At 35.8% G+C, this 27,700-nt stretch overlaps 1 protein-coding gene across 2 annotated transcripts; it reads left to right on the top strand.

Moving 5' to 3' along the window:
- Window positions 1-494: 494 nt before the first annotated feature.
- On the top strand, window positions 495-27,700 carry LOC311088472 (uncharacterized protein). 2 transcript variants are annotated; one of them, XR_014607503.1, is made up of 11 exons: window positions 495-849; window positions 7,078-7,419; window positions 8,387-8,689; window positions 9,356-9,461; window positions 10,416-10,558; window positions 10,970-11,060; window positions 11,802-11,850; window positions 13,898-13,951; window positions 14,448-14,496; window positions 16,552-16,604; window positions 16,708-18,496. XR_014607503.1 is itself a non-coding variant. In XM_084122605.1 (8 exons), exons 4-7 carry the CDS (start codon window positions 22,755-22,757, stop codon window positions 25,995-25,997), a joined length of 633 nt encoding a protein of 210 aa, XP_083978731.1. In that variant the 5' UTR covers window positions 13,907-13,951; window positions 14,448-14,496; window positions 16,552-16,604; window positions 16,708-22,754; the 3' UTR covers window positions 25,998-26,032; window positions 27,058-27,700. The 2 variants fall into 2 exon arrangements, 1 of the variants encoding a protein (XP_083978731.1); XM_084122605.1 differs by lacking the exons at window positions 495-849; window positions 7,078-7,419; window positions 8,387-8,689; ... (2 more) ...; window positions 10,970-11,060; window positions 11,802-11,850 and adding exons at window positions 23,024-23,201; window positions 25,064-25,255; window positions 25,852-26,032; window positions 27,058-27,700 and having other exon boundaries at window positions 13,907-13,951; window positions 16,708-22,871.

Below are 27,700 nucleotides of genomic sequence, written 5' to 3'. Positions count from 1 at the left end.
CGGCTCTCCCCGACGGTAGTCGGCTTTTCTCTAGTGATGGGAAGTCCGGCTCTTTTCAAAGATTCAGCTCTTTTGGCTCGGCTCCCTTAGAAGAGCCGGCTCTTACGGCTCCCAAATGGCTCTTCATTTAATATCACTCAGAGCTTTCTATTTTAGCCCAATTTAGCAATTGTGAATGATTTGTGTGTTGGTACGCAATTTTTATTCAGTGTTTTCAGCCTTATAAAGCCTTAAACATTTATGCAGTTTTTCATTACAAAAAAATACACAGTTATTTAACATTTTAATACAACTTTAATTGAACAATTGAACACAGAACCACAGCAAACAAATCAAATAAATAGAGGCAGAAGTCTTAACATTAGCATTTAAATTCGGCTCCCCCACCAGTAGGCTACACTCGCTATCTTCGGAGCGTGTGTCCCCATTCCTTTTACATAATGGTATGATCCTAGTCTGTCCTCCCATCCAAATAAAGTCCCGCCCAAAATAAAGATTCAGCTCTCGCCGGCGGCGGTGTGAACGTACAGTCAGCTCTCCCCGACGGGAGTCGGCTCTTCTCGTTCGCTACAAAGAATCGGCTCTTAGTTTCGCGAACGACACATCACTATTATGTCTTAGAAAACGAATTAAACAATGTATATTGACTAAAGGCAAACGCAGCTGAAATAACAGAGTGAAAGATTAATACAATGAATGAAGGGTAATAACGTTATAAATAATATAACGTTAGCCTATTTGGAGTATGGATCGATGGACTGTCTAAAAACAACGAAATGCTCCCTTTCTCTCCCGTGACACTGATGCTTGATTTTATTTTATTTACATTCATCTACGCAAGAACTTCAGGTGAGTAGGCTGCATAAATGGTTATCAATGTGCTGTTATTTGTACAAGCCTAGGTATGCTGGCAGAGGGGACGTAATTTCCACACACACACACAAAAAAGAAAAAGCCATCAGCTGCTTTTTACAAACGAAGAAGCCCACCGGCAACTAGTTGCCGCAATGCATAGTTGTCATTTTCCTTTGGAAGTATTTTTCTAGATGTTGTCCATGGTTTATTTCTCAATGACATGCAAGCAAACAACCAAATAAAGGATTTCAAGAAAAAAAAAAAGGTATTCACTTCCTCCCTGTCACATGAGGCTGTCAACTTCCTAGCCCTAATTCTAGGAAGCATGGCGAAGGCAAACCCTCCAAAAGAAAGGTCATTTTCATGTTACTAATAAGTATTTTTTGTTGACATAGCCTATATATATATATATATCTACATAATCATGAAGGTCTCTAGAATCATCCAAACAAAACAAATCTTACAAGAGATCTATAGTTTTTTGTATACTTAGTCAAAAGTCCAAGCTTTTGATACACAATGCCCTGTTATGGCTGCACTTTGTTCTGCACTATGTTCCACAACTTTAACCCTTGTGCGCTGTTCGTTTGCGGTTTACAGTCAGGCTGTTTGGGGTCTGAGAGACCCCAGGCAACAAAATGCAATTTTGTAACAATATATATAATTTTCTTTTTTTTTTTTTTTTTTTTAATTATTATTAATTTTTTTTTTAAACAAATGTAATTTTACTCAGTTTATTAATGTTTTTACTCCACAAAATGTCCAAAAAGAAAAAAAGAAAATTATGTAAAATTAGCCTTATAAAACACCCACATTTCTAACTTTCATTCATGGGGATAACATGGATAATTTGACTAGGTTTAGTGTAAGATTTTTGCCCAAATTTTGGAAAATGCAGTTTTAAAAGTAAAAAAAAAAATCCCTTTTACCAGTAGATGGCTGCAGAGCTCTTAACATACTAAAAGTTCCAAACTAAAAGACTTCTTTTCACAAGTTTTTTCCAGGTAGATTCATATCTACATATAATGAAATCACAATTCTAACAATAAAAGTTACTTTTTGTCAAAGTTTAGCAGTTTTTGTACTGAAAAAAAATTCGTTTTTCAATAATGTTACATTATGATTAGAATCAAACCTGATCAGGATGTTACAAAGAGAAAAGTTGGAGTTTTTAGAGTTTATCATTTATTTCAAACATCTGTTTTTCATATAATCCTACAAATGTAAAGTTTGCCAATTCATTCTGTCTGTGTGTTCTGTGTTGTTTCTGATTTTGAGGATGACTTTTGTCCATTGATAAAATTCATGTGATTCTAATCATAATATAACATTACTGAAAAACAGAATTTTTTTTTTCAGTACAAAAAGTGCCTAAACTTTGACAAAAAGTAACTTTTATTATTATAATTGTGATTTCATAATATGTAGATATGAATACAACTGGAAAAACTTCTGAAAATATGTCTTTCAGTTAGTCAAATAGCAAACCGTTCTGCAGCCATCTATTGGTTAAAGTGATAATTTGTTACTTTTAAAACAGCATTTTCCAAAAGATGGGCAAAAATCTTACACTAAACCATGTCAAATTATCCATGTTATCCCCAAGAATGAAAGTTAGAAATGTGGGTCAAAAAGACCCTGAACACTGCACAATGGTTAAGGCAAATGGATTTGTTGTTTGTTGTGTTTTCATATTCAAGAGATTATAAGCGATGTTCTTCGACTTTTATACATAATAAATTTGTTTATGAATAAAGATTGATCTGTTGAAAGCAGTTATTTTGAGATGAATGCCAAATGTTCTCCTCCTGTTCATATTTTACATTGAGGGGGTGCATACAACATATTTGCCCACCGGCAACTATAGTTGCGCACATTCAAATATGATTTTCAAGAAAGAAAAAAAAAACCTGGGGAAAATAAATGCAGAACATGTTCACATAGGACACTATTAACACGATTATATGCATGAAACCATTCAGAAAAATTTGGCCACAAATGGGTTAAGCCTTTGTTGTGTATAGGGTGACCAGACGTCCCTAAATAATCGGGATAGTCTCGAAATCTAAGCTGTTGTCCCGAATCCGGTGAAGCAGTCGATTCTGTTGCCTACCGGAATATCTGTTCCCCCTCAACGAGCCGTGTCTGCTGACAGCGCATGCGTCAAAGCCTTAATAAACCTTAATAAATCAAAGCCTTAATAAACATTACATTGAAATCGGTAATAACGTTTTCAATTTGAAAAGAAATAATCTGGATTGAATTGACAGATGGGGAAAAACTCACTTCTAATAAAGAAAAAAAAAAGAAGAAAAAAACGCTTAAATTTCGGGGGAAAATACAATCCATTTTTAATCCTGACAACTCTTTCAGTCTTTGTTTAAAAACGTTTTCCCTGAAAGTTCGAGTTAGTATAGTTTGCAAGAGTGTGATTAAAAAGCTGTGAAAGCGGACTGGTGAGTAGACGAATTTTCCTGTTCGGCTGATGACGTTTATTGTTTATTGTAACTCTGTTAGTGCAGCAGTTGGTAAAAAAATCGTTCACTTTGGTATACTAGCATGAAATTTGACACAGATACTCTCTTGGGGCCACTATTTGAAAAAGGCGTTGGCCACTCAAAAATTCAATATGGCGGCCATTCCTATTCAATGCTTATTATATCAATTAATCAAACAGTGATCCATGCATTAAATTTGATACAAATACTCTCTAAAGGACATGTTAATGGAAAAAGATGCTTGTCCCTCAAAAATTTAAGCTGGCCGCCATTTTTAAAGATGGCCACCGTTCCTGTCGAATATGAATTATTTAAATTTTTCAAATGGTGATGCAAGCATACAATTAGGCAGAAATACTCTTCAAGGAACACTCTTTTGGAAAAAGGTATGTGCCACTCAAAATTCAGAATGGTGACCATTTTCAAGATGGCCACCATTTCTGTCAAATAGTCATAATGTCTGCTTTGTCTGCCTCCTCTCCTTTGACCTGTCCGGCTTAGTTAAACTTGCCAGGGATATAAAATCCCAGCCGGCATAGCTCTCAGGTTCATTGGAGTACACAAGCCTCTCCACCACGGCAAGGTGCAGTCCACAGAGAGGAAGGGCCACTGTTAGAAAAAGGAAGTGGCCAGTAAAAATTCAGGATGGAAACCATTTTTCAAGATGGCTGCCATTCCTGTCCTATGTTCATTGCCACTGTTTCCAAAATAGTGATACAGAAAATATGCCACAAATACTCTCTTAAGGCCAGACTTTTTTTTTTTTACCATCATTCGGTGTTTGTGCACATTCATGTAGTCTGTCATTCAGGTGCATTGTCATTACCTGACGTAGGTCAGATTCAGGAGATATGTCATCACAAAGAAAGCAAACCTGATCATCTAGACTTTTCTGCATCATGGTTCTGCGACGCTTTGTTTGGCCTTCATCTGTCTCACTACATTGAGCATCGGATTGTTGCTTCTGGGCACGAAGTAACTTTGTGTTGTTGAACCAAAGTCGACAATTGTAGTGATACTTCGCTTGGTTCCTTCTCAAAGTAGCTTCTATACCACCACCTTCATCCAATCGTTCCAGGTCCAGGGTCATTGGCATTTTGTTCATCTTGTGAAAGAGTGGAATGTTGGTGGCAATCATTTTATAGCCATCATGTTGAGAAACATGATGGGTAGGTGGTGGTTGGAGGGGTTCCTTTGTGTCTGTCTGACAAAGACAACATTTCATCCAATCAGTTAGCCTCTTGGCTGACATGGGATTTTCATTTGCCATTTTGGGGGTTTGTTGTCTGATTAAGGCCGAGGGGTTATCCTTTTACCACCTCAATCATAGACATAGTACACATTCAGGTATGGGATACAACTAGATTCGGGTCACCTACACCTAGCCCGATCATTCATCCAGTGCCATTTAAGTCCCGTGTGATCTGTACACCTTCCAGGTAAGCATACATGAACAAGTCATGTATTGCCCCGCTTACCCTTGGCTCGGCTCTCCCGCGCTGGCACAACCTGTCAATTCAGGTGCGGCTATCTAACTACATCTATTACTAGCTAATTGATGAGGGGCTGTTAGACAGCATTTGGGACACTAAACTTAGCTATACTATTACTACTAGTCAAGAACTACAGTGTAAGTAAAACTAGATCAGCTGACACTAAACCCCATGCTGAGTTCCACAGCAGTGAAGTCACCAGTGTGCCCAGGTTGTGTAATGATGTTCACTCTATTAAACAAAACCTTCCTTAACACATTAAGTTGAGCTCTGACAGAAATGGTGGCCATCTTGAAAATGGTCGCCATCTTGAATTTTTGAGTGGCTCACACCTTTTTCCATGATAATGTTCCTTGAAAAATATTTGTACCAAATTTCATGATAGCATCACCATTTGAAAAAAAAAAGTAAGGATTCAAGAGAAATGGTTGCCATCTTGAATTTTTGAGGGACAAGCACCGTTTTCCAAAAAAACATTCTTAAGAGAGTATTTTCACAAAATGTTATTGACATAATGAACATTTGACAGAAATAGCGGCCATCTTGAAAAAATAGCCGCCATGTTGAATTTTTGGGTTGGCCTGGCCAACGCCTTTTTCCCAAAAAGTGACCCTTAGAGAGTATCTGTGCCAAATTTCATGCTTGTATAACAATTTGAACGATTCTCTTGAAATATGCCATTAATCTGCTGCACTATGTAGTTCCATTTAACCACTTGTTAGCAAGACAAGTAAAAGCTTTAAAAAAATCATATTATTATTACTGTATTACTGATGTATTTTATGTCATAGCATAAAACATAAAAAATTCTTAAGCTTGTGTTCACCACTGACCTTATTTCAGGCATTTAACCAAAAACCAATTAAAAAACCACACAAGCACAGAACAATTACCCGAACAACTGTTTTATTAACAAAGTTTGGGAGGAACACGTTCAAATGATCTATCCAATTAGCACGAGAGGAGGCCTATATATAGCCGACTCAACTGTCACGTTTTGTTTTGGTTTTGTTTACAAAATAAATGGGCACTTGATTCTTCAACAAGACACAAAATGAGCAAGTTTAATCAATATCAAGATATTTACAGATTGATGAATTAAACCTGACGCACATATCTTTTAAGTTGTTGCGCTTGTGATAACGTCATAGGTCACATGATAACGTCAACATTTCAGATGTTCCGGATTGCATTCATACTTAACGTGATCAGGCTATACTCTTTTAGCGCTTGTTAAGTAAGTACTTGTTGAAATTAATACCTAATTAAGTGAGTATGCGGTTTCGAACACAGACTCTATCAATCCCACTAAAAAATGGACGGAAGGGTTTTAAATATGCTATTTGTGCTGAAGCAGTGTGTCTTACTTGCTCACAGCAGCGTATTGACAGTTGCAAGTCCCTGTACAATAATCTACAACAGCAATAATCAACAGTGTAGCAGATCTATTCCGCCAAGACCAAAAACATTAACATTGTCTTATCCATTACCATGCTAAAAATCTTCAGAGATTTGTCATGATAGAAATATATTTATTAAAACTATAAGTAACAAATCAAATTAGTTTTGACAATCTGTACCAGTGTACCAGTTTCTGTTTGTTTGAATAATCAATCATCATGATTCATGATTTGAATATATGGAATAAAAGCTTATAAATGGTGCTGGTTCATGTTTGGAGCACTGAAGTAGATGAAATATGATCTTCAAAAAGCTTGAGCTTGCTCACTTCATTTACTTTGCTTCAACCAGAAGAATGAAATGGCAAAAAAATAGTAATAATAATAATAAATAACCACTTTCCCCTTAGTATTGAAAATAATGTATGAGCACATATGCATGTTAACATCTTAAACAAATGTATTTTAGGGTTTTATGACACCTTAAATGAATTTTATCAGCAGGACCATGCTGAAAGAGTGTCTGTGGCTGTTAATGAGCTCACCCAAAAAGTTCAATTTTGTCATCATTTACTCAACCTCATGTCTTTCCGAACCTGTATGACTTTCTTTATTTTGTAGAACATAAAGATTTTTTTTAATGTCCTGGGACATTTGTTCAAACAGAAGTCAAAACCAAAACTTGTTCTACAGAAGAAAGTAAGTCATTAAAGGTTCTCTGAGTCACTAGGCATTGTCAACGGCTCTGCTTCATGCTACTTGCTTAACTGAACATCTCCGTATACAGTGTTTGCTAATTCATGTACTTTGTGCATTTTTTTTCTGTTAAAGGTGTAAAGGTTATTGGTCAAGATACAACAGTCATTTATGGAGAGAATGCCACTTTGTTGTGTCAGCTGACTGAGACTGATGAAAGAATAACTCGTATTTTATGGAAGAAAAAGACAAGAGAAAACTCTGACGAGAAGAGTTTCTTTGCCATTCGGCCAGATGGCAAAACTGAACAACAAAATGGATTGGGGGACAGAGTACAATTCACTGGAAACGTTGCAGAGAAAAATGGATCAATTCAGCTGCTCAGAATGAGGCCTCTAGATGACGGGATCTAAACATGCGTTTTCAACTTATTTCCTAGTGGGACATTTAAAACGGACATCTATGCCACAGTTTTTGGTATGATGGCTTGTTCATATTTTTTCTCTGATTTACAGCAATGACATACATGCATATCCCTGTGTTCTGATTCCCAAACAACTCAATTATTTAAAATAGTTTACGCTTACATAACAGAATTGTGGCCCTGATGTACCTCAAGCAAAATCAAAGAATGAACTGATATGATGTAATTTTGAACAAAATCAGGCGAAACGGAGTTCATTTGGAGTTTGTTTTGGGAGTTAAGGCCCCCATATACTTCAAGCGAAATCGAATGAACTTATGTGACTTTCCGGAAAAGTTCACTACGGCTGGTAAACTTGTACTACTATTTGCCTGTAACAAATAAGTAATAGTTGTGCGCTGAGGCTCCGCCTTCTTTTACATGGACAATCTTTTCCGCTTTATTTCTCCTGATCAGTCCGTCGAGGTCAGACGTCCGCGAGTGAAAACATGAACACACTGCTTTATTGTAGAAAATTAAGTTGTACTTCTGATGAAAAAAAAGACACTCATACGTTTTTTCTCGTTTGAGACGGTAAAGCTGCTTGATTTTACGTAATCTTTCGAAAGTTCATTAATATAAATTAATGTGATGTGACTTTATTAGAGTGCCGAATTGCAGAGCTCATGCAAACATATCCATGTTGCTAAGGTCAGATGCTTTTCGTATGCTTTATTAAAATGCGTGCGGTTTTCTCAATTTTATTGTGTGTTTATTTTTGCTGTTGAGAGGAAAGCACACAGCACATATTTACATATTCATCTAAACGCTCTCAGCAGTGGTTGGCGTCAGATGTTCAAAAACAGTATAGGCCTATATTATATTATATTATAATATATATTATATACTATATTATATTTCACATGCTTTTAGTAGTTATGAGAAGACCTAGAGCAGACTAAGCTATTTTAGTTAGTATAGTCAGTTAGTTTTTACAGTTGAATGATTTAATGATTATCTTTTTTTCTATTTCAAATGTAGCCCGTCCTGTGGTTAATGTGAAAGGGAAAGCACCTGTTACTGGTTGTTTTGAGGCTACATTGGCATCATGCATTGCCTCTAATGCTTGGCCTGCTCCAGCAGTTATGTGGAGATTAGGAGATCTGGAAAACTCTCTGAGGACTGAAACCAACCATACAGAGCACCCCGATAGGACCATTACTGTTGTGTCCTACCTACTTGGAGTCCCATTCAAACATTTAAACAAAAAGAACATCCAGTGTGAGGTGAAGCACAACACCCTAAGAGAAGACCTCGTAATTAACTACACAATAAACATTCATTGTAAGTATTTGAATTTTGAAGTATCAACCAACAGCTTGCATACAAATGACTGTTATATACTTTTCATATAAAATACAAACTTCACATTCTAAATGCGATTATCTATATTAAATTGTCTTGGGTTTTTTGTGCAGAAAAAAATAGGGGATGACGATAATCATAACAAAGACATGAGTGAACATATTTTTGCTTTCTTCATGGCACAGAAAATAAGAGTATACTAACGGCTGTAATGAAGCAATGATGCATTAACATGAACTTATATTTCAGTAAATAAGCCTTTCAGTAGCTGTTCAGTAGAAAAGGATTTGTCAGACTGGTAAACTCCTACGTTTGAGTCGTTTGGATGATTCTATGAAAGAACCAACTCATAAGAGTCATTTTTGAATCAGACTACACAGGTTGTGATGTGTTTTGTGTGTGCCATGCGGCCATGAGGGACATCACTGATGAGAACTTATATTTTAACACATTTCTGACATGGCGTGAAGGCATCACTATTCTCGAAACTTTGCGCTTATTCTTACTCTGTAACCCAAAGTTAAAAAATGATGGCTTAGATTGCCATGTTTCTGCCTGTGAACCCTAAAGGTTTCAGTTTCACAGAGAGTAAATACTGTTTATGGATATATAGTTTTTTTTTTTCTACCTAATTTATTTTCCTAGATCCTCCAGAGTCAGTGGTTATAATTCCTGACAGTCCAACAAATGCTAAAGAATACAAGTGTATAGTGGATAGTAACCCAGAACCAACCATCTACACCTGGACTAGGTAATATAAAACTGCAAAAACAATCTGCACTCAGGTCTATATAATATTTTGACTCGAGAAGCCTTGATAATTTCAGCCAAATTTAGTGTTTGTTTATTTGTCAGTGTTTTTATAATATTTTGTATTTTAGTGCACAGTGATGTCTGTAAGGCCTGGAATTTTTCTTCCTTCTCATTTATATTGTATTTCAGCACTGAATTTTGCATTTCCTTTTTTATCTATTTACTTTGACTTTACAGTGAAATCGGACAGATAATTAGCAAGAAGGTAATGCGTTATTGATTCAAAGGCATGTTGACAAATAGTCACTGAACAACTTTATCTTAGTGGCAGTTATTCTCAAGCTAACCATTTTTTAACACCTGCACAAAGCTGACAAGTAGCTTTATTGAGGCTAAACTGCCAAGTTCACAGGTTCTAGAATTTGACTATAAATGGCTTAGTGAGCAAGAAAAAAAACATTGGATGGGACATGATTTTATCCATCAGTTGTTGATTGGATTGTGAAAAGTGAGCACCGCATACTGGAATGGAGGCAGATCTGAGTGTGATTGGCTTAACTGCAACATGGATCTCATGTCATAGACATCAAGTGAGTCGTATCACTGGGAGAGCAAGTTATACAATTTTGATTTGAAGACTACAAGGTCAAAAAAATGTAATTCCCCTGTGAATCATTTACAATAAGACCAGTAACATGCATTAAGAAAATAAATCGGGTCTATTTAGATTTCATGTCAACTTTGTTGTTTTTGAGCGTCTACTAACCAGGGGCAAAGGTCATAGGCTTGATGCATGAAGGTTATTATAGGTTTCAGAGAGAGAGGCCGATAGATGGAAGGTTGAGCAGTTCTTAATGGTTGCTGGGGTGTTGGTGGGCAATTTGTCCAGATTTTATCCAACCTTGTTTTACCAGTATGTTCAGTAATCTTTCAAATCTCTCTATTTTAACAGAGAGAATAAAAGTACTCCATATTTTAAAGGCAACAAGCTTCCTGTCCCAAAACTGTCCCCTGACTTTAATGGCTTGTACATCTGTCATGCTTCAAACCAGTATGGAAACTCATCAGGTTCTCTGTATGTGAATGTTCATACTGGTGAGTCTATTTTTGTTTTTTATAGGTTGATACATGCTTTGCTGTTTGTTATTCTTGAAACACTTATCCAATGAAAAGTTGTGTGCTGCACATGGTGATAAGCTGAATTGCTAAATTTCAATTGAGGTTGCAAACAGAACATTTACATTTATGTATTTGGCATTAAAAATATAATGCTACAATTTATCAAGTCTACATTATGTGGAAATTCAAAACTGTGATATATAATTGTTTTAACTGGATATCCCCATTAATCTCAATTCTGAACATGGGAATCAGGATAACTCTAATCTGTGATAATCCATGTCTGTATAAATGGATATAGTCTTTGTCAGCCTTTAAAGAACCACAGTAACGTTGTAGAAATTTGAACTTGCCAATGTTTCACTTATCTCCACCGTTCTTTACTAGAATCCAGCACCGTCTGTTGGGGTCTGTTTGGTTCTTTAATCATCTTTGCTCTTCTCGGTGCTGTTGCTGTTGTGATATTCAAAAAGAAGCCGTGAGTTTAAACACTTCATTTGTCTCAGTGTGACCTGAGGGTTTGGAGGTTTTGTATTTAATTTTTTTGTTTGTTTTGGTTATATTTTAATATTGCCCTACAATAATAAATTATGTCCAAACCTAGCATGAATTAACACTTTTTCCAGTTATATGCAATTTTTTGACACAATCACAGCCAGTCGTATTATATTTGATTTTTAATGTGCAGTTATGGGAAGTAGAATTTTAAACCACTGAGATTGGTCATAACAGTCTGAGGACTAACAAGCATGATGCTTCATAAATAGAAACCAAGCGATCAAAAAAATGTCCTGACAAAAAAAAACTGTAAGTTAAAATGCAGCAATGTTAAAATACATATTATTGTGTTATATTATACATTCAGTTTTTGTTTTGTTTTTGTTCATGAAAATATATATATTTTTTTTAAACATTGCTTAAATCACAATTTTATGTTTGTGGAAAGGCAGAATAACAGTGGATAATCATGATCAGTCTGTGAACAGGGTCCGTAATTTATAACCTCTATATTGTTTATAATGCACATATGTCTCCATAATCAATCAACTGATTGAGGTCATCAGCTCATTCGTAAAGTCCTGAAAAGGGTGTGTCAGACAAAGGGATGTTCAAAATGTGCAGTGGTAGAGGCTCCAGGATCAGCTTATAAACAGTACAGCAGACTGCACCAACATTTGGTCATCTACTGCTGCCATGTTAAATGCATCTTCATTTTTAGGGAATGGATTCCAGTATCAAGGTGTGCCAATTCCAATGACGAAGAACAGGTGTGTTTTGTTGTTGTTGTTTCAAAATACCACATTCATTGTATGTACTTTTTCTTATATATTGATATAGTGTAGCCTACACTGTTCAAAAGTTTGAGTTTGGTAAGATGTATTTAGAAAAAGTCTCTTAAGGCCCCAATATACTTCAAGTGAAATCGAAGAACAAACTGATGCAATGTCATTTTGAACAAAATCAGGCCAAAACGAACTTTGTTTGGAGTTCGTTTTAGGAGTTCGAAACAGCTTGCCAAAGTGAACTTTCCAGAAAAGTTCATTACGGGTGGTAAACTTGTACTACCATTTGCCCGTAGCAAATAAGTAATAGTTGTGCGCTGAGGCTCCGCCTTCTTTCAGGTGGAAAACCTTTTCCTCTTTATTTCTCCTGTTCAGTCCCTCGAGGTCAGACGTCCGAGAGTGAAAACATGAACACACAGGAGATCTGCTTTAATATTGTAGAAAATTAAGTTGTACTTCTGATGAAATGTTTTCATGTTTAACACGGTAAAGATCTATCTATCTATTGTATAAAGTGCTATATAAATAAACGTGATGTTTACTAGAGTTCCGAATTGCAGAGCTTGTTCAAACATATCCACATTACTATGATCAGATGCTTTTCTTATGCTTTATTTAAAAAATACTTGCTATTTTCTAAATTTTGTTGTGTGTTTATTTTGTTATAAAGAGAGAAAAGTGCGCAGCACATATTTACATATTCATATAAACGCCGCTCTCAGCAGTGTGGACAGTGTCGGATGTTCAATAAGATTATACCGCTGGTCACATACTATTTTGAACTTTGTTTTAACCCTAAGCGAAGAACAAACAATAACTTCACCGTGAGTATATTGGAGTCTTTATGCTTAATGCTACATTTATTTGATAAAAACCTAAATTGTGAAATATTACTATTTAAAAATGTTTGCTATTTGAATATATTTTAAAATGTAATGTATCCCTGTGATGCAGTCATTTATCCGTCTTATAGTGTCACATGATCCTTCTGAAATAATTCTAAAATGCCAATCTGGTGCTTAAAAAGCATTATTATCAATGGTGAAAACAGTTGTGATGCTTAAAGGGGTAGTATAATGCCCTTTTCACAAGATGTAAAATAAGTCTTTGATGTCCCTAGAGTGTGTATGTGAAGTTTTAGCTCAAAATACCCCACAGATATTTTAATTTAGCAAGTTGAAATTGTACATTTTTGAGGGTGAGCAAAAAGTCACCGTTTTGTGTCTGTTCCTTTAAATGCAAATGAGCTGCTGCTCCGCACAGGGGGTGGAGCTTCAACAGCTTGCACTCACACAGACATGCACTGAAAATTTCAAAAACTTTTAGCCTTTTATGTTCAAACCGGATTCAGACAAAGATGGAGAGACTCAAGAAGAAGTGACATGTAAAAAATACAACAGGACGTTTCTGAATGGTTAGTTAATGAATTTATGTATCTTATGTGTAAGTTATCTTCTAGTCATTGATTAGCATATTCTGTCATGATAATCTATAAATTGTGTTCCGGGGGCGGGGATTATGTAAATTCTATGGTTGGTGATGTCACTAACCCTGGAGGAATGTCTGTAGTCTCTGCCAGCCGTTTGTTAGTCCTTAAAAAGCAATTTCTTTAAAAGCAAATATCTCCCTTTGCTTTGAACTTTGAGCATTGTAACTTTGCAGATGTTGTTTATGCTCAAACAGCAACAATACACACTAACTAAAGTTAGAAAAGTGAAATCATAATCAACCACCCATTTAATATTTTTCTGGAAACTGTAATAAATTTTCTTTTGGGATTCTGAACAGAAAGCTCAAAAGAACAGCATTTATTTGAAATAAAAAATATTTTGTTACATTATAAATGTCTTTACATTTACTTCTGTTCAATTTAATGCATTATAAGATTATATGCATTATATGCAGAATAAAAGTTTTAATTTCTTTCCAAAAAAAAAAAAAAAAACTATTTTACCCAAACTTTTGAACTGTAGTGTAGTTTAAATTTTATTTATGATCATACGAGCTAAATTTGTCTAAACATTTCCTACAGGACAGTGGAGTCTAAACATGACAGGAGGATGACTGTGATAATGGGAATGAACAGGTTGGTGATCTTTTATCATTTGTCATCAGTGCCGGCTCCAGGATTTTTTCTTGGGGGTGCTAAGGGGGGCTTAACAGTTCAAAGGGGGGTGCTAAGAATAAACAATCCCTAATGAAAAAAAAAGTATACTTTATTGTATTTGAAATATATTTCCTTTTTCAATAGTTGTAACGGTCACCAGCTGTAGTGCCCTTGAGAACATTACTGTTATTCATGAAAGGCAGACAAAGATATCCATTTATACAGACATGGGTTATCACAGATTAGATGCATGTTTATAATGCACATATGTCTCCATAATCAATCAACTGATTGAGGTCATCAGCTCATTAGTAAAGACCTGAAATGGGATGTAATTAGCATGTAAATGTCAGACAAAGGGATGTTCAAAATGTGCAGTGGTAGAGGCTCCAGGATCAGCTTATAAACAGTACAGCAGACTGCACCAACATTTGGTCATCTACTGCTGCCATGTTAAATGCATCTTCATTTTTAGGGAATGGATTCCAGTATCAAGGCGTTCCAATTCCAGTGATGAAGAACAGGTGTGTTTTTTGTTGTTGTTGTTGTTTCAAAATACCACATTTATTGTATGTACTTTTTCTTATATAGCCTATTGATATAGTGTAGCCTATACACTGTTCAAAAGTTTGGGTTTGGTAAGATGTATTTAGAAAAAGTCTCTTAAGGCCCCGATATAGCCTACTTAAAGCGAAATCGAAGAACAAACTGATGCGACGTCATTTTGAACAAAATCAGGCCAAAACGAACTTCGTTTGGAGTTTGTTTAAAGGCGGGCATACACGGTGCGATTTTTTTGCTGTTTTTACGAGCTCGCAGATTATTTTTTTCCCTCGGGAGAAATCGAGTGGAATCGGTGATGCTCGCATGGTCGCGGCTCGCAGCGTGTGAGAGGAATTACGAGCCGAGCCGAGCACGTTATGAGCACCTCCCCGACCTCCCGATCATTTTTAAAAATGTTTAAAAAATTCGGGGAGTCGGCCCGATTTTCACCAGCTGTCCCCTATTGCTAAATCATACACAACCACGTGGGGCTATAGACCTCAGTGGCAGCAACCATACAGCGTGCGCATACTCACTCACTCTCTCTCTCTCACTCTCACACACACACACCTCTCTCTCTCTCTCTCTCTCTCTCTCTCTCTCTCTCTCTCTCTCTCTCACTCTCACACACACACACCTCTCTCTCTCTCTCTCTCTCTCTCTCTCTCTCTCTCTCTCTCTCTCTCGCTCAAGTTTTTATGTTGAAAGGATTCTGTTCTCTGCTTTACAACAAATCATTTGCACACACATTTCTGTCATTTTTTCTATCTGAAGCTTTGCCTGCATGCAACATTGACGGTCTCTGTGTTTAGTGCGAAAGCTCACGTGATTGCTGCCGGCTCGGGATAAAATTCGTGCAGGACAGTCGTGCCGTGTACGAGCTGCTTTGACGCGATGATCAGTTAAACTGACTCGCAACGTGTGCAATATCTCACGACCTCCCGAGTGTCCGAACCTGGTCCGAACTCGCACCGTGTACGCCCGCCTTTAGGAGTTCGAAACAGCTTGCCAAAGTGTGGTTGGTAAACTTGTACTACCATTTGCCCGTAGCAAATAAGTAATAGGTGTGCGGCTCCGCCTTCTTTCACGTGGAAAACCTTTTCCTCTTTATTTCTCCTGTTCAGTCCCTCGAGGTCAGACGACCGCGAGTGAAAACATGAACACACAGGAGATCTGCTTTAATATTGTAGAAAATTAAGTTGTACTTCTGATGAAATGTTTTCATGTTTAATACGGTAAAGATGCTTGATTTTAAGCTATCTATTGTATGAAGTGCTATATAAATAAACGTGATGTTTACTAGTTCCGAATTGCAGAGCTTGTTCAAACATATACATATTGCTATGATCAGATGCTTTTCTTATGCTTTATTTAAAAATACTTGCTAACTTTTCTAAATTTTGTTGTTTATTTTGTTATAAAGAGAGAAAAGTGTGCAGCACATATTTACATATTCATCTAAACACCGCTCAGTGTGGACAGTGTCGGATGTTCGATAAGATTGTACCGCTGGTCACATAATATTTTGAACTTTGTTTTAACCCTAAGCGAAGAACAAACATAAATTCACCGTGAGTATATCGGAGTCTTTATGCTCACCGATGCTACATTTATTTGATAAAAAAGTTAAATTGTGAAATATTACTATTTAAAATAACTGTTTGCTATTTGAATATATTTTCAAATGTAATTTATCCCTGAGATGCAGTCATTTATCCGTCTTATAGTGTCACATGATCCTTCTGAAATCATTCTAATATGCCAATCTGGTGCTTAAAAAGCATTCATTATTATCAGTATTGAAACATTTGTGATGCTTAATATTTTTCTGGAAACTGTAATACATTTTCTTTCGGGATTCTGAACAGAAAGCTCAAAAGAACAGCATTTATTTAAAATTAAAGAATAAAAGGTTTAATTCTTTCCACAAAAACAAAACAAAACAAAAACTCTTTTACCCAAACTTTTGAACTGTAGTGTAGTTTACATTTTATTTATGATCATATGGGCTAAATTTGTCTAAACTTTTCCTACAGGACAGTGGAGTCTAAACATGACAGGATGTGGCTGTGATGATGAGAATGAACAGGTTGGTGAACTTTTATCATTTGTCATATTTATAACAAATATGTTTGCCCATAGATGTTAATCAGTAACTGTGTTCTGTTTGTTTGTATTTTGTGATTTCACAGGAATGGAGAGCTTTCTCATTAGAGACAGTGACAGATATGTGTCGGTCAGCTCTCCATCACGAACCAGATGTTCTGAAACACTGGATGTGCCTTTGTCTAGAGAGAAGAACTGATTGGAACTTGTTTGTAAGTGAACTGATTGGAAGTTTTTAAGGACTGGTAACCGGAGGATTCAGAGTGAAATAACTGCAGACCTCAGCTAACATGACAGGAAATCACATTGATCACACAAGACTTTGACTACAGAAGTCACCTTAAGCCATCAGATTAAAATGAAAGTGGTGTGCAGGAAAGTACCTTACATTCACTATGAAGTTTTAGTGATATTATATTTGGTAACACTTTACTTGAAGGGGTGTGCATAAGACTAACATGACACCTTCATAATCATGCCATGACACATGTCATGAATATGAAGGAGTTTTTATGCATGTTTATGACAACTGTCATTAAGTGTCATTCGCTCAATTATGACATTTTTAATGCAAAGATGACATTGTTTGAAATGTCTTTGTTATGACACCTTGACATAAACCAATACATCATAACCTGTCAGTGTCTTTGTCATGACAACTTGACATTACCAAGACAACGCAACTTGTCAGTGTCCTGGTAATGACAACTTGACATTACCAAGAAAACATAACCTGTCATAAATCTGTTAGAAAATATGACATAGCAGATTAATTATCAAATTTAAGAAACTACTTAGCTTTATGGGTTAACAGTACATTAAACTGTCATGTGGTTGGTTTTGACTGTCATGAGGCCGGCATTATAATTGTGTCATGAATTTATGACCAATTTTTTTTTTCTTCAGTGGTACAAATTGAATTTGTCATTAAAATGTCATTAAGTGTTAATAATCTATCAAATAGTTTTATAACGGTGTCATGAATATATTTATATGGTGTCATGAATATATTTCTTGACCTCAAGTAAAGTGGTACACATTTAATTTGTCATTAAAATGTCATTAAGTGTTAATAATCTGTCAAATAGTTTTATAACAGCGTCATGAATATTTTTCATTTCATAATGTGTTTTTTTTAGATAATAGACAATTTCAAATGTCTTAAAGAAGATGAATAGGTGTTAGAGAAATTAAATCAATCATCCAATAATAATAATAATAATTAAAATTGATAAAATTATATTTTATTGCATTTGGAGAACGATTCACCCAAAATTGAATTAAAACAGTGCAATGGTGGGGGTTAAGCAATGCAGCATTTGGTCCATATCACTGCAAAAACAGTTAATTACAGCATCGCACACATTTATATTGTCTTGACATGCTTTTTTACATCATGAATAAGTCTACCTAAGACACCATCATAATGGCGTACACCTAACCAGTGGTGCCACTCTATCATTTTGAGGTGAGTTTTCAATGACTCAGGAGTACGATTTCCTCTACGATGCCATATTTCCAACTTGTAATTCTGCCATGCACGCTCAATATGCTGAGTATGAGCACCAGTCCCTGGATCAACAAAGTGTCTTTTATGGCTGACAGAATACTGACGATATCCGTACTGGGAAAGCTGTCTGTTGTAGGCACGCCATTCATCCGTAAGGATTGATGTTCTAGGTCTGATATGTCGTTGAATTTGGCTTATAAGTGTTTGCCTTGAGCGGTCCTTGACGAGTCTCAGAATGGGTCTTCTGGAAAGACCATCAACCTCTAGCATCCCGAAGACCCACTGGCGTTTACGCCGCCAAGTGTTGCCACATCGGCCACGATGGTACTAAAAAAAGAAATAAAACAAGATCAATTCTTTAATAAGGGTTGTGCTGTATTCTTTTTCTTTTTTTTTTAATCATTGGAATCCAGTCCTCTTGGACAGTTAATAGACTGATCCTTCTTACCTGGCTTGATAACAAATAATTGCCCAACAGGTGCAAATGCATTTTTATTTCTTAAATGTTTCCATTTTCATAATTTAATTTCCTTACAACAAAATATTGTTTCACTTTCATATTTTTCTGTACAAAAGCTTTCATATAGTACAACATAAAAAATATTTTGGATTGTATTTCTTTTTAATGGAACATACTGTAGATTAGTGGAATGCCATCCTAACCTGATTTCAATATATTTTGTTTACAGACTTATTGTCTGATTTTAAATGAAGGGTATATTTATTTCTTAATATATTGTATGTTTTCAAACTAAATAAGATATACACATTTTTGCATTGCAATCTCAACACAGAAGACTGATGAGTTTTGTCTTATAAGGACATACACAGCAGCCATATACTGTAAACATACAGTATCAGCCTTGGTGCCTGTTTCCAGGCATTCCCGCTCTCTAACGTCTCTCCAGCGCTACAAAACTTTTCTAATAATAAAGCGGGTTTTATTACTTGTCTGATAGTAACACTTCATTTTCGAGTTATTTTTCTCCGACCTTTTTGTCTTTTGTACACTGTAAAAAATTTACTGTAGAATTTACAGCAACTTACTGGCAATTTTGGTTGCCAGTAAGCCTGTAAATTTAACAAGAGTACTGTAAATCATAAACTACAATTATACTGTAAAATTATACAGCACACCTGTAAAAGCAACAAAACAAGAGCAGCTGTGAATTTACAGTTATTTACTGTAATCTTTACAGTATGTTACTGTTATTAATAATGTACTGAATAAAAACCTGATAACTCATTTCATTTGAGGAAATTGATTGGTCAATTGCCATTAAATATTTATACTGTGAGATTATTTAATTTGAATCCACTAAGAAAAAGACTTTATGAGTTAACTAGAAACATCAATTTAACTAAATCCTACTAGTGATCATCATCACACATGAACAAGTTGAAAAACTTAAAAACATCATCAATGCATCAGCAACTACACAGTCACTGTCTTTAAATAAAGCAACATGCAGCATAACATCAGTGTTTTTCTGCTCATCCTGGACTGAAGCACAGGCTCTACTCTTCAACACAATGGTGACACACAAAACTTAACAGAAACCCTTTAAATCCCAACAGAACATTAAACACTAACAACATATCTCCACTATAGCATTATGTGCAAAAACACATACAATCACACAAAGCAAAGCACAGAATTGTACTTTTTTGTTCAGTAAATTTGACAGTGAGATTTTACTGTAAACAACTGACTTAAGCCACAGCTTTAGATGAAATCAACTGAAGAGAAAAGAAGACTGACTTTATTTCTGTCATAATCAGACTTAATGAGAAATAACGGGGGTTTAGATGTTGATGATGTATTGACAATATTTCATTTGAAGTTACCATGATCGTGATTAGTGCTTTCTTTAGTTGGGCTCTTGACTCTTTATTTCTTTAACATGTCTTTATAAGACAAACTTGTTATGGCAATAAAAGCCAAGAAACAATATACTCTGGTATTAATGGTTGTGTTTTGATGATGGGGTATCAATGTCTAGTGGGTGATTTACTGATGTTGACTAAAGTCTGTTCTCTGATTATGAAGAATTGGTTGTAATAGTAGTATGATACTACAACGTGATGTCATGAGATCAGATCATTTGTGTTTTACATATTTACGAATCACAAAACTTTTAAATTTACAGGAACACACACATATATCAAGAGTCAGCATATGAACCTCAACAATGGTGACAAACAAAATATTCTGATAAACAGATAAACTCTAAACATCACAAATCAAGCTACTAAAAAGTCACATCAAAAAACAACAACAAAAATAAAAGCACATGGTAAAAATAAAAGAAAATACAATTCAGCTACATAATTTATGCATGCAGCAATGCATTCTGGGAATTATGTACTATGGTGGTACCCAGCATACATTGCAACATGAAGCTTTTCATTTGAATGTCACCATTGTTGAGATTCATACGCCGATTGTTGATGTCTGTGTGTGAGAAAATAACATGGCATTTTAAAACTTTCTATGCATTATATATTATTAAACTGTTCAAATTATAACAATGCTTTTTGATATCATATGTGTATGATTAATAATCAATCATATGAAATGACCCACATGATTGCTTGAGAACAGATTAACATGTGAATAAAATGAGGTACAGCCTTGTAAGCATCAATACAGAGCCATAAACGCCAGATCACTTTTCTCTCAGCTTTTTTGCTATAGCTGTTGTGCCTTATAAACACACAGGTAAAGCAGCCAGAGAAAAACTATTGTTCAAATGTCAAGGGCAAGAGCACAGCTAAAGCCAACACTCATCACCATCATGGTAACTACACAATAAACAAACCATCAACATCTAAACCTCCGTTAATTCTCAAAAAGACCTTCTGATTATGACAGAAATAAAGTCAGTCTGGTTAGTGAAGCTGGTAATGCTGTTTGTGGAGTTGTTTAATCCTCCTCTGCTGAGATCTTCGCAGATTTAATGTCTTCTTTTCTCTTCAGTTGATTTCATCTAAAGCAGCTTAAGTCAGTTGTTTACAGTAAAATATCCCGTCATCTCTCTTTACATAATCTCAGACTGGCACTGCACTAACATGACAAAACTGATACATGTCAAGTAAAGTTGAAGTAGGGCTGCATACAAATAAACAGCCTACCTTTCGTTTGTGAGCAAATTTGCTCTCGTCGATAACAACAAATCGATGTTGACCACCAATTCTCATTCCTCTGCTCCTCAGTCTCTTGAGGGCAGCAATGCACACCTTCAAATATAGAAATAACACATCACAAGTTGACTTGTTACAATGTCTTAGTATGGAATTTTATAAAGTTGAGTGCACCAAATAAGTATGTAGCAATGCTGAATCCAGTTGTCTACAGTGGGTCTGGACTTATCAAACACTGAAATAAAAATTTTCACATTTTACTTTTTTTACAACTAATAAGTAATGCAACAACCTTTCTGAGTACTTTTGTCATTCTTGTCAGTGTCTTTGAGCTTCCTGCTATACCGTCATTGATCATGGCAAGCTGCTTCAACTGCAAACATTGTGCAAACCTGTAGGGAAGGAACAAATATTAAAACACCTAATTAGAGTCACTTAAAATTTTACTGTTTTTGCATTGATGGTCTGGCCTGCATAATTTCCTGTCACTGAACTGGGTAAAAGCAAACAACCCTTTGCGAAACAAAACTAGCCCCCTCTTTATTTTGATTCAAATAGTATAATATGACATTGGTGTAAAAACTTTTCTACCACTGTTTGGCACATCAGCAACATTTTTTCTGGTGAATTCTGAAAATGGAGTCTGTGTATTGCAATATGCAGGGCTGAGTTGATGTTGATAAATACACAAGTATAATTCACACACTACAAATCTTTAATGTATTTGTATTTAAGCCGTAAAAACTGTAATATTTTAAATTTTAAATGTTACATTTTAAGTTTATAATAAGCTTAGGTTTTACATGGTTTATATATATATATATATTTATATATGTGTGGTTTTTTTTTTGTGTTTTTTTGGTGTCATTATCTCCAAGGATTACAGATGAAAAATATTCTTGTTGGCTAATTCTGACACATTTACAGTATTTATTATTTTTGTGCACTTTACTTGTCAAATAAATAAATAAATACTGTACCTGTACATAAACTCAAGCCATTTCACCAAAGGGGTGTGAGAATTGGTGAATATTGAGCCATTGCGCACAGAGAGTGGGGAACTTTTGTGATGCTTACAGACCCTACAGAAAAAGATATATAAATTGTACACAACTGTTTTCAACATTGATAATAATAATGTCTAGTTTCAAATAAGATAGCAATTTTATTTCATTAAATTGTTTATGTATTTACAGACAGACAGACTGGCTTACCATCGTAACCCATCGCTGCGATCGCATTTTTCCAGGCGCATGCTTCGATTGCATTTTGGACACTGCATCCTACTTTTCAGGATACCCCATTTCTGCATCCATCTAACTATTCTTCTTTTTTTCGTGTTATCATAACTTCTAATATTTTTTAGGAGTTCTTGCAATAACCGCGTCATCTGTAACTGCTTTATAAGCCAACAACCCAACCAGCCTCTGTCCTGTTCCATTCAAATGTCGTGCCACTTTACATTTTGGCGCCTACTGGATGCGCGCGACGTGCGTACCTGACTGTCCCGCGTTTATAATTGTCGTAAAACATACCACACGGACAACATACAGGAGCATCAAAGAAACGAAGTACCCACGAAGTTCTCTATTTGAGGTAAGCTAAACATGAAACATTTGTATATATTTAGGAACATTGACATCATCAGTCTTTACTGTTCTAGCCAAAGTTGTACAGAACTGTTAGTTTACGAATGTAGCTGACATGGCATGGTGTTTGTGTTCTTTGCTTTGCGCAACTTTATTTAGATGAAAACTCGTTTCAGCAAAAGAGCACATGGTGGAGTGATGGAGGCCAAGGAAGGTAAAGAAGAAGTACAAGTTGTGGATGATGCGATTGCGAATGAGGGCCTACAACAAGATGTGGATGAGGTCCCTGTTGGCCCAAAGAGAAAGAAGACAGTCAAACATTCCCCGAGGAAATTATGTAAGTCATTTTTGTGTTAATACTTTAACAACCAGTGCTTAATTAAAACCTGTAGCTTAGTGTTCTAGCCACTTTGTCAGCAGATTGCCAGCATGTGTTCAATCTGTATTTGGCTGATTGTGGCACATCATATTTCCTATTTTTATTATTTTGTTGATATTGTATTTTTTGGTAATTTGTAGCATAATAGTGTTGTCCCAATATTAAAATTGCAACCAGTCCAAATACAAGTCATTTTACACAGTTCTCCATACCAAAGTAAACATGTTTAATTTAGTTTTTTTCCTCAAAATTCTGTCTAATAATAATAATAATACATATTATTTATGTTTTTGTTGTTATTGCATCATGGACTATATATATATATATATATATAGCCAAGTACTTGGCTTTTATTTTGCAATATGCATTTAAATTGATGCACTCTGTATAGAGCTCGGGCGTAGACGTTATGGAATGATGCATTGTGGGTAACGGCGGCCATTTTAGAGGCAACGCAGAAGCGTTCGGAATAAAGTAATAGCGAGTAGCCGACCGGTCTCCACCGGCACCGAGAAAGAAAGAGAAAAAGTTATGGGCCGTGACAAAAAAAGTTGGCTATACCGTATACTTACAAACTTAATAATGAAGCTAAACAACGCTACTTAAAAAACAAATTAGATTATAGGCGAATCGATCCCTATGAATAAAGTCTGGAGTAGGCTAATACCAAGCCTCAGTTTCCCTGATATTTTCCTACCTGGTCTGTGGAGTGAGCGCTTACACCTCCGATCCAGAGCCGGATTTACAATTTCCTGTGCCCTCGGCAACAACATTCACACACACATTTTAATTGTTTAATAAACAAATGGGTTTTTTTTGTCACAGTCGGCTGCAAAGATGAGGTTGACGATGCTGATTGGCGATCTTCGCTGTAAGTTAAGTGAACGCGCCAGAGAGAAATGCAAATTGCATACGGATTAACTTACATAAGCAGAGAGCTGTCTGTTTTCTTTCGTTTTGAATTGTTTGTTTAAAAGTAGACACTTTTAGAAAAGTAGAACCTGTCACTGGAGGCTCACTTGCAGTTCACAAATGGATGAGTGCAAGATCTGCAGATCTACAAAGTAAACGCGGAGAAAACAATCGTTCGCACCGTGAACCAAGCATCAGTGGTGACACACACACACACTTGTCAGATTCTGTGAGCTACGAAGCTTGTCTATGTGGGTTTGTTACACTTCAGGAGTTATTTATTATACGTGCAATAATCCACTGTTTTCGTCCGGTTGACGACCAGCGGCGACCCAAGCCATATAGGGAAAACTAATATGATTTATGAGGCGTTTGCCCTGTCGATCATGAGACCGATTACAGCAGTTCACAATACAGCAATACTGAACCATTTTCCAAAAAAATAACCCAAATTAATGACCAAATGATCAACGTTACCTACTGCCTACTATACAGTACATCTACTTCCGTACCGTGATTCCCACAATGCATTGCGGCGTGACGCAACGATCCCGAGCTCTATTAAGAACACCAGGACATATGCTTTTAAAGGAAAAACCTAAAAAATAAAATTTGCTGATAAATGACTCACCCCAGGCGATCCAATGTGTCGGTGACTTGCTTTCTTCAGTGCAATACAATTGGAGAAATGTAGTTTTCGTTGAAAAGTCAAGCAGCACCAAAAATAATCCTCACAATTTTAGCTGATACACTGAGGTCTTATTAAGTGGAAGGATCGTTCTGTTTAAAAATTACATGTTATTTACAACTTAATGATTGACAACATTGCTAGGCTCTGAGCAAGGAACATTCTTGGGATGGGAGAATATATATACAAAAACATTTGTTTATTTAAAAAAAATGTGCAGTGTCACCAACAGGAATGTTGGAGTTGGCCAAACTAAAAGAACAGACCAAGATGGATCGACAGAAGATTGAACACCTCGAGGACCGTATTAAATACCTGGAAGAGGCCAACAGTGAGCTAAAAAACGACAAGGAATTCCTGCTTTCACAAATTAAGGGAGCCCCCAGTGCACCTGCATCTACTGGAAAGTCAGGTATATTAGGAACACAATTACCATTATTCATGGAGTTTTAAATGTTTGTGAAAGGACAGAGACACTGTGATAGAACCATTATCAACTTTCGTCACAGCACACAGAACGAAAGTGTAGCTGTTTAATTGTAAGTGCAAACTCACTGAAGGGCCGTGCAGCAGTAGTCATGTTTATTAAATGCAGTACATAAATTATTTATAATTATCACATTATTACAGAAGGATCAAAACCATTGTAATTGTAATGTAAATGTAAAGCATTAATACTATATTATAGACATTTTCATAGGCACTTTGTGACTTTTGTAAAGCTGCTTTAAAACGATTTGTATTATGAAAAGTGCTATACAAATCAATTTGATTTGATTATATCCAATGACAAGCACTTCCAATAGCTCTTTGCTCTGGTTTCAAAAACAAGACTTTACAGAAAGTTCCTTTAATCATCAACTACAATGAGAGCATTGTAGAAGTTATCTAATAAAACAAATCCTGTTATGTGTGTTCCTTTTTAGAGGAACTTTTAGATTTTGGGGCTTTGTTTATTTATACATTATTCTGCTTGTCCACCTGCCCCATTCCCCTTTTTCCCTACAGGTTTCAGAAAGACTGCTCACATTCCTTCTTCATCTTCACCTTCAATGTCTCCATCCCCCTCCTCTTCATCCTCAGACTTCAGCTCCTCATCATCCTCAGAAGAGGAGCAGCATAAGAAGAAAAAGAAGAAGGAGAAGAAAAAGTAAAAAAAAATACACTGACTCACACAGCCGTTCAAGAAGTAAGCACAGGCTTTGATTCATAATGAGATGGTTTCTTACATTAAAGTTGCCCATTACTGAACTTGTCTTTCATGTTTTATATTTGAATGAAAAGCAGCTGCTACCATGAACTTAGTTAAAGGGATAGTTTAAGCCAACATTTATATTCTGTCATAATTTTCTCTCATTCATCATGTTCTAAACCTGTTTGACTTTCTTTTTTTCTGGATATAAGATATTTTGAGAAATGTTTGTAAACAAAGTTTTGGCTGCCATTAACTTCCATATGGACTAAAAACAAAAACAACACTGAAACATTTCTCAAAATATCTTCTTTTGTGTTTCACAGAAAAAAGAAATTCATACAGATTTTGAATGAAATGAGGATGGGTAAATGAAAACAAAATGTTTCATAATAAATAATCCTATATTTAGCCTTTAAAACAGACAAGAACAGACAGTAATTTCCACGCTGATTCAGTGTGCATCCTCCACCCAGGCTGGTTATGTTTGATTTAGGCTGTCAGATATGAAAGGACACAGCTTACTGTGCTGGTTCTTGTAAATTGAAAGGAGAATGCACAGTGAACCAGCAGGTTAAGTATAATTCTTTCATATCTGCTGTTGCCTGAAAAGAAGCTGACACGATTAATCGCATTTGCTATTACATATCTGTAACAATGACAGACAATTGCCAGGAATTCCCAAAACTCACATTTCCGCTCCGCCACCTCAAACATCTCCCAGAAGACACGTGTTACTCACCATTTTACAGAAGCTTCTCAGGCATACCACTTGTCCCAGAACCTCCCGCATTTCGATAGCGTTTCCCGGATGCCGAGAAATCGCAGAGTGGGATGTCTGGCATCTTAAAGAACATTAGCTGAGATTAAACCTACTTCTAATACTGCAAGGATGACTGCAAGTGTCTCTTTAATATTTGTATTAATTAGGACTGTCAACTGATTAAAATACTTAATCACAATTAATACTTTTGAAAGCCCTAGTTTATTTATTTGTTTGTATTGGTTATTTTTTTGTTCAGTGACCACAACGGATGGAATCATCCGCCGCTACAAGAATGCCCTTAAGAGATTCACCAAGTTTGGATCCATGAAAAAGGCCTTCGCCAAGATTAATGTTGACCGCAACACAATTGCAAGAACAGCTATAATTGCTGAGCTAGCAATCACATATCCTGATACATTTCAGGAGCTGCTCCCTACAGATGAAGTCAATGAGAAGATCTCAGAGTTTGCAGAGCGCTGCAAGAGGGCTATGACAAAAGAGATAGCTGAAACGATCACAGCAAAGAAAAAAAGTGGTCAAAAACTCCTCCCAATAATGTACAAGTACACCTAACTTTTTTTCTTCTCCTAAACAAGTTATCCTGTTGTTTTCCCTCCAAAACACTAAATATACGTGTTGAGATTATTTTGTAACCCTCTGTTTGAGGATGCACAGGTAATTATTATTAATTTTTTTTTTCATTTTTTTTTTCATTCTATGTCAGAAAATGTCAGAACCCTCTGTGTGAGGAAGAGCAAGTTCTGTTACTTGTCAGTTTTTTATGTATTGTGCACATACATAAAGTTAAGTAAAATCTTTTGACGTGTCTGTTGCATTTTGTTAAGGTATTTAACATTATTTGACCATATAGGAATACCACTTAACATTTAATGACAAGT

This window comes from Abramis brama, assembly GCF_963993115.1.
Source record: "Abramis brama genome assembly, chromosome: 8".
In the NCBI taxonomy this organism is placed as follows: Eukaryota; Metazoa; Chordata; class Actinopteri; order Cypriniformes; family Leuciscidae; genus Abramis; species Abramis brama.
This window is presented reverse-complemented; position numbering and strand designations above follow the sequence as displayed.

Bases quoted from the DNA above. Each gene is read 5' to 3' on its own strand.
- LOC311088472 (XM_084122605.1), top strand. From the start codon at position 22,755: ATGCGCGCGACGTGCGTACCTGACTGTCCCGCGTTTATAATTGTCGTA. The intron at 23,202-25,063 runs GTAAGTCATTTT...AAAAATGTGCAG, and splicing joins ACATTCCCCGAGGAAATTAT to TGTCACCAACAGGAATGTTG. The intron at 25,256-25,851 runs GTATATTAGGAA...TTTTCCCTACAG, and splicing joins TGCATCTACTGGAAAGTCAG to GTTTCAGAAAGACTGCTCAC.